General features: G+C 39.6%; 1 protein-coding gene across 5 annotated transcripts in view; it reads left to right on the top strand.

Moving 5' to 3' along the window:
* Window positions 1–451: 451 nt before the first annotated feature.
* LOC306885954 (B-cell lymphoma/leukemia 11B-like) overlaps window positions 452–8406 on the top strand; it is a gene marked incomplete at both ends in the record, with an annotated part of 46205 nt that continues 38250 nt past the window's right edge. For 4 of the 5 annotated variants that reach the window (XM_079442785.1, XM_079442784.1, XM_079442782.1 and 1 more), the window contains one exon: window positions 452–1512. In XM_079442785.1, coding sequence (XP_079298911.1) covers window positions 1455–1512 — 58 coding nt within the window. The remainder of the gene's footprint in view (window positions 1513–8406) is intronic. The other variant, XM_079442783.1, reaches the window with a different exon arrangement.

Here is an 8406-nt window from a genome sequence, read left to right as displayed (position 1 = left end):
TAAAGAAGAAATGTGATGTGTGAGTATATCAACGCCTGTCTTGTCTCATGTAATTTATTGCTTATGAGGTAAACAGCACACTTATGTCTCACTGAAGTGTATTCTTTGTGCATCCGTCCGTGCTTTAATCTTTTCCATCAAATGATTTGAAATTTTCTGATTTGAATATTTACTGTTAATGCGTGACTATCACGGTTTTTCTATTCATTTATTTATTTGCATACATAAAAGATGCAAATTGAATGCGCATTCACACATGCAATGGGAAACAATTTTATAAAAACATTTTTAAATAAAGCTATTTGCAACCTTTTCCCCTTTAAATTCATCGCCAACGTTGTAGTGCATGCAATATTGCATTGTTTTATTTGCGCTAAAGCGGATCCAGACAAGCAGTGCGCCGGTCTATCAGGTGCTGTGTGTTTGTGCGCGCGCGTGTGTGTGTGTGTGCGCGCGCGCGCGCGCGTGTGAGTGTAAGACAGCGGCTCGCGATGTCCACGCTCTCCACCACTGTTCTGGTGATCCGATAGTTGTGAAAAGCCACCACTAGTCGCCCCCAGTGCTCTTGCAGTCTCCAATTTTCTTTCCCACTGTAGACTTAACGTCACGTCCGCACTTGAACTTGAATTTTATCCCATTGTACGGAGGCAGCCCTCGCCACAGAGACACCGAGAGCTCCCGGAGAAGCAGGACTCCGCCATCTTCATAGAGGCAGAAAAGGGAGAAAAAAAAGCTTCATTCATTTGGAAAGGAGGTGGCAAGTCCATGTCCCTGGTCTCCAGTGCGCAAAGCCGAATAGGGGAGCAAGTGCAAAGAGTTGGAGAGAGTGCAAAGTAACCGGGCATCGCATGCACTTAGAGCCCAGGAGAGCAAAAGAACTGTCCAGTGCTTGGCACACTCAAGTGCCAACTCAAGGAGAAATTGGATTCGTTTCATCCAACCTAATAAGTAATGACCGTTTTTCTTTTTTAGAATTATTTTGACTCAAGAGAGAAAAAAAAAATCTAATTGCCTTTGACAAATCCACAAGGCGCAGACCGGACGAAGAGAGAGCCACCAGAGGGTCCAACCTACCCAAACGCACCGGGCATCACGTTCTGAGACATTTCCAGTGGTTTCTTCACAACTGTCACTCGTGAAGGATATTTTCGCCCTCGGAAAGATCGCGCTCGGCACACAGCTGAAGTGCATGTGTGTGTCGCTGAGGTACTGATCGTCTGCGCGTCTCTGGTCATCTGGAGAGCCGGAGCGCAAAGACACTTTCGCTTCTCTCACATTCACGGGACCCCTATCTGTATCCACGGCCCGGAGCTGTGGCAGTTCTTTGGAAGTCCCGGGAAAAGTTAGTTACCGAGGGGGGTAAAAGCCCACGCCACGGACACGGAGGACAGAAGGCGCGAGCCGACTATTCCTTGTGCGGGTTTCTGGGCGATGCCAGTGTAAATGCCAGGGCAATGTCCCGTCGCAAGCAGGGAAACCCTCAGCATTTGTCGCAAAGAGAAATTATAACACGTAAGTCCATCTTTTATTTTACTTATTTGTGTTTAAGTGGTTGTTCGGTCATTTTCGGCCATTTTTTTTATAGTAATAGGAGTAACGATCTGTGTGTGAGATTTTATGTGGTATTAGTAATGAACCGATTTCATTAAAATGCGATAAATCTTAATTTTTTCCAAATACAATAAAATAGACCAGTTAAATGAATTAATTTCAGATATTTATAGCTTTAGCTGTAAGCAAACAGTCAGGTTTATGAGCTTGGTGCTACTTAAAAGAATTAAAAAGTGATTTGGTTGAAACTGAATTCAAAGAAGTAAATACTGCTTTTTTTTGGACTTGCTTAAAATACAAATCTTTCATTTAATTTGTATTGTTTAAGTTCTGTTGTTTCATTTTAATATCAGATAGTTAATGTAAGAATTGTTAGCAGGCCAGGAGATCAGATTAAAAACTTGAAATTGCAGTGATTAATCAGGCCCTTGCAAAGTTTCTGTAAAGTTAAGTTTAGTTACATTAAATTAAAGTGTAGGGTAAGTGAGGTGTGTGTTATGTTAATATTTAAGCATAATTTAATAAATTATGCTAATTTAGTGTGAATATTGAGTTTTTTTATTTTATCTACTTTAATCCATCTAAGATTTGGACCTTTATTAGGCTATATAAGGTTATTAAAATAATTTATTGCAGTATGTATTTTTTAGTTCTTTTATTTATTAATGTTTTTTGTTACTTTCAAGAAGTGGCATGCTTGAGTTGTAGGCCTTTCTTCTCAAATCCTGATGCAATGAAACTTTATGTATCAGGTTTCGTTTTAAACCAAAGCCTTTTGCACTTTTTACAAGATATTTGTAGTATAGTTCTCAAGGTGAGCAGCTACCTGTAACCACCAAGAACAGGAACGGTTTAAGGTTTTGCTTTTGCAGCGCATGCTGCACGGATGCATTGAGGTTGTTGTTACTTTTTTAAGACTACGGAAAATTTATTGTAATTATGCAACATCTGTGCGTTTAAGTCTTAGATGTGCACTTGAATGAAAAGAGGTGTCAGAGCAAGGAAAATTATTTCAATGAAATTCATTTGACATCGTAATGTCAAATTAGGTGATACAAATGTCAAGCATGCTTAGTTTCACTCAAGTAGTTTTACTTTAATACTAAATTGGCTTCTTACACAACTCATCCTTTTATACAGTGCTTTTATTTTTGTTGAGAAAACTGAAGTTTGCTAAATCAGTACGAGTGTACAAAGAAACAAAGCAGGCATAGGTCTAATAATGTTTCTCACACTTAGCTTTGCCCCCGAGTCAAGGTTGTGACTGTGATGTGAAGGTAATGTGAGGCAGACACTGAAATTGAGAGACTTTTCTTGACAAAGTTATATTCAAAGCCAGCAGTTATATTCTAATGCTTCATATCATTTACCTTTTAGATTTTTCTTTGAGAGACTTTTACATCATTTGCAGAAAATAAGTCCAGCAATTTATTTTTAAACCAGTGTCAATCTAATCACTCAAAACACAATGAAATCTCCAGATTTAGTTTCATATTCATGCTTTAGTGTAGTCTACAGAACCTAGATAATTCATAGCATATTCTGATGTAATACCACCCAAATCTGTTTTGTGTTGCAGGGTTAGGGCCATGTATGCTGTGCATATATACACTAACACACACCATTATTTCGCTAATGGCTTAATCTTTTACTGTACATAGACATATTTACACGCTTGTACTGTAAACATTTAGCATACCTGTGCATTGTGTTTTTGAATTTACTGTTGAGTTTACAAATATGACTTACGACTTACGAATATGACTATGACTTATGACCCAATGAGAATGGAGATGTTATTTAAAGCTTAATGCACATTATCTGGCTTGCATTGCATGCAGTTAGCTTTGCCATAGGGCATGCACAGCTCTTATTCTATGTTGTCCGCATATGCGATTATGACATTAATTTATACATAATTTTTCCATATTTCATTGTGCACTAGCATGCAAACGGTTTGTGTTTACTGCATAAACGCCATCCGTTCAATATGCATGTAAAACAATCATTCTAGTTTAGTATAAAATGGCCCTTTTTGAATTTCTGTCTCTATAGTTATCACATGTCCCATCAGTCATTGCATGTACAATGGCTGTGGTTATTAATTTGGGCTTTAAATTTCAGAATGCTCCAGTTACACCAAGGAACTTTCCCTGAGTGCTTTCTCACTCACTCTCTCTCTCTCTCTCTCTCTCTCTCTCTCTCTCTCTCTCTCTCTCTCTCTCTCTCACACACACACACACACACACACACACACACTCACAAACGGACACAAATGCAGACGTGCACAGAGTAAAGCAGACGCCAGTTTAGACATCAAGCTTTTGTATTTTTTTTTTTTTTTACATTCACACAGTGAGAGAGAGACAGAGAAAAAAAGGAAGGTGGTCGACTTTCTCCTTCTTAGAAACTAGAGATTGAAAGGTGTTCATTGCATCACCGGTGAATGAATATATAAGCTTCAGAGAGGGTCCTCAAACGTATCATGCTTTATTGGGTTTTATGCAGAGGGCATGTAGGCCAGGTGCTAGCAGATAGTCATCTGAGCTCAGGGGTGCGTTCTTTCCTCGTAGTTCAGAATTCTCATCACATGCAGATTGTGGCTACGATTTTGATGTAACGAGTGTTTTTGTTTGTAGTAGGCAGTGTATGAACTCTTCATGCATACTGGTATGTGTGTGTGTGCAATTGTGCAAGCTTAAAGACCCTTGTTCGCTCTTATTCTGTTTGATATGTGGCTGATATAGCTTCTTGTAGAGCAGGAAAATGTGGATGACAGTTGATATATCTGGTTTTTCTCTGTAATAGTTAAATTGTCAAATTTTGCTTTAAATGTCAAGGTCAAAAGCAGTGTGGTCTCAACCTCAAAGTTTAATTTTTGAGGACATATTTGGAGCTGTAAACAAGGGTGTGTGTGTGTGTGTGCATGTCTGCTCGTCAGCATGTCTTCTGTGGTATTTAGCTTTTTTTAACCACGGTGTCTTAGCTGGATTAGCCTCAAGTTAGTGAGAGGCAATTTTTGTCTGCTCAAGTGTTGAAGTGTGTGTGTGTGTGTGTGTGTAGTTTTACGTCCACATGTTAATTTATGTGTTCTCGGCGTGAGCGATCTGCAAACTTTGCAGCGCTGTACATCAGTAGTTTTAATGGTTTGGCAGCCTGTGGTTGTGTGCTACATTATGCCACTCAAACGCATATTCTATAAACCCAGTGGTTTATTAGTTCTGCGTGAAATGCAACCAGTTGCAGTGTTTAGCGCATTTTCGCATTTCCTTTACATATGTTGGGATTTTCATTATATGCTATTAACTGAAGAGTATTTTATAATTTTGTAGTTTTTATTTTTATTTTTATTTTTAGTAAGAATTCATTCTGAATATCACCTGCCTTCCAAACCCTTAACATTCAATAAGTTACTATAATTTGCAGACACATTTCTAAATGTTTGTATTCACGTGAGTGTGTCGTCACTGAATTGTCCGAATTTAAATTTGATTTTTGACACCTGTTAAATTTTTCTTGTCATTACACAGAGTGTGCGTTATAATGTAGTGCTTTAAAATAAACATAAAAGTGAGTTAACAGATATCATCTTTAAATTAAGGAAATCTGATGACAGCGAGAAGGTCATTTTCCTCTGGTGAGCTGCAGAATTATGAAGTTGTAACATAAATGTTCATATGCACGTTTCACAGTAGACCTGCAAGTACAGGAAACTGTCTTTATCGGTTTAGGACATAAATTTTAGCCATGACTTCATGTCATCACATCTGAGCAATTTTAATTTATGATAATAGCTTATATTGAAACACATTCTTACTTGTTTAGATATAAACAATAACATATTTGATTTATAGTAAAAAAAAAAAAAGTCAAGATACCACTGTGAATTTGGAGACAGACACAGGCGTTAATGCAAGAGAGGTGTGCAGCTTCAGAAATTCAGAATCATTGTATTTGCCTTTTTGTTTCTTTCTTTTATTTATTAGTTTGTTTTAGTAAAAGATTTGCTTATTCGTTGTCATTTGCATGTATGAAATAGGCATGGTTTTACTTAGAATTAAACAAGGCATATTTTAAGTCAAACTGATCAGGTCTGAAAATATGTTTAAGCTTGCTATTTAAATGCTTATTTTATTTAATTCTGTTACAGTTCAGGGAATCAAATATCTTTGTTTTTATTTCATTTTCTCTGGGTGCTGAATTGGGCCACCTTACATTTGCAGTGCAGAGTGTGCTGGCCATGACCTGCTAGGGGGAGCTCTAAGTCTGCCAGAGGGGTTGGAAGGCAGTTCTGAAAAGTGTAAAAACATATTTCCTAAATGTACTTAAATGGGTAAGTCGAGTGAAATAGGGGGCTGCGGCTTCCGACGACTCGGCGTAGATGTTTCAAATGATACTGCCATTAACACACATGCTCAGATGCAAACTGTCAACGCCTCACAGCAGCAGCTGGTCTTACAACATGAAGGCTCTGTCATTCTCTTTCCTTTTTTGACTTTGTATTTAGCACTCAAGAACTTATTTAATTATTTACAGTGAAAGCTGGATCGCTTCTTGATGCTCATGTAGATGTGTAATAAGTATTTGATTTGTAGCTTTAAATATAGATAGGACATCAAGCGTGACACCAAAACAAACAAATTTAGGCTGAACGTCACCTCGTTCATTTTGCCAAGTGTGCTTAAAAAGTGAATGATGAAGTGGCTCTGGAACTTGTGGGCCCCTCTGACTGAGGACCTATTGTTCTTGCTATCTAAATAAATAAATTTGAGTCTGTGATATAAAAAATGGTAGCCTCTACAGAGCTTACACTCTCCCCATAACAATGGGCAAAATGTCTGCCTGGCACGTTTGATTAATACGCTTGCATATTCTCTCTTCCTTTCAGTTTCAGGTGGCTTTTGTTTGCACCATGAACGGGAGAGTGAGAGAGCAACAGAAAGCCGTCTCTGATGAAATGTACTGAAGTCTATGCCTGTCTGTCAGTATAAATGCATCAAGGCGGCTGAATCCTTTGGACGGCATCAAAAGTGGGCATAGTTTTTCATGGCTTGATTTATGAGAGACAGACACTCGTAATGGTGGCTTGAGTGTTTGACGTCCCACAGCTGGCTGAGTTCTGACCGGCTCTGAGCATGGAAGCGCTCCGCTTCCTGAGCATCAGATGAGCGTGTTGTGTGGGAATATGTTACTAGCTCTGTGATTGTGATATACGTGCCTTTTTTGGTGCTATTTCATTAGAAAGAAAACCTTTGCTGGGAAAAAAAGAGAGATGCTAAGCTTCAGGTGATATTTAGTCGTTTCAGCTACCCATAATTCCTTTCCTTGTGAAAATATTAGGTAATATCTCCCTGATGAGATTTGCCGATAAAGGGATAGGGATAGGAATGCTTAGACGGTCTCCCAGTGGACATCATCATGTTAATCTCTTTTTACCTGCAAGACGACTCATTTTCTATTTCCCCCCCTTTTTTAATTAAACAATGGACTAGTGCCGCCGCAGTGGCCGAGGATCACGCTTTTAAAATTCCGCCACCGCTGCCACGATGATCCCTGTTCTCTTCTTGCTAACAGCTTCATTTGCACATGCATCACGCTTTATGCTCACACACACCGCGCACGCATTTAGTAGCATTTTAAAACCTTTGCATCTGCACAGAAGCGCTCTGCAAGCTAAAGCAGCTAAATAGCCTGAACAAGACGCCGCTTTGTTTTTATTTCACAGGATTTTGCAAAGGCCTTCAGGCTAACAGAGCTAAAGCATGATGGTGTCCCTCACGGAAGAGTGCTTTATGTCATACATTTTGACACATATTTAGCTAAACAAACAGGTCGCAGAGAAGTTTTTAAGCAAGAGAAAACAGGAAAAACTAGAGGCCTAGCGCAAGGCGGAGGTTTGCGGTTTGAGCGTCAGTGCGTTTGACTGTGGGTTACAGATTAATGACAGACTAATTAATTCCTGATAGATTCCTGTAAGCGCCGTTGCTACATGTGCATGTGTTACACAGCCCTTTTGCGAATGTGAAATGACTGAAAAGACGGCTGCCGTTGACTTGCTATCTCTTTGCCAACCTGTTTGTTTGTTTGTTTGCGTGCCGTCTGAGTAGAAGGCTCAACCCAAATCCAGCCTGTCCTACTCAGCTAGCCTGCATCTCTGTTTTGTGCTTGGGTAACGGGTGGGTATTTCTGAACTGGAGTTTGTGGGCTGGTGTGGTCAGGTTTGTGTACGTAGCAGCGTGACTAGCGAAGCCCCCACCCACTGCTTCTGCTCTTGTGCAGCTCGGGCTGATGGGAAACATAGGAAAATAATGCACAAACAGTAAAGCAGAGCTTTTATTGTTTGATTAGGCCCTTTCCCTGGCTTTCATTTTCAGCACGCTCTGCCCTCCACGCACACAGTTCTGTGAATCGCTTTAATTGGCGCGGGGTAAATTTTTATATCTGGACAGCATTATAAAGTCTTTCAAGATTTAAATAGGAAAATTTATGGACCCAGTAAAAAACAATATGAAATCCGTTAAATGGTGTGTGTTGTCTAATTAGGCCCTAACAGTTGCAATGGCTTAAAAAACCCTCCAAAACCTGTTTGACTGTGACTTTTCATTCTGGTATCGCTATGGAAATTCTCAACAGTTCAACTGTGAGCCAAATAGTGCTGAGCGTTAATGGTGGGTTTTGTAGGGTGACAGTCCGAGGATGAAAGGTACGTTAACGCGGGGCTGCTAAAGAGTTGTTGCATAACTCGCAGACCTTTGTGTGTTTTGGAGGGAAAGCCAGACTGTACCGTGATCAGCCAAATACCTGTCAACAGCAATTTGGTTCCTCACAAACAAAAAGACTCCGTTAAGCATGAGT

Source organism: Barbus barbus, assembly GCF_936440315.1.
Source record: "Barbus barbus genome assembly, chromosome: 20".
In the NCBI taxonomy this organism is placed as follows: Eukaryota; Metazoa; Chordata; class Actinopteri; order Cypriniformes; family Cyprinidae; genus Barbus; species Barbus barbus.
This window is presented reverse-complemented; position numbering and strand designations above follow the sequence as displayed.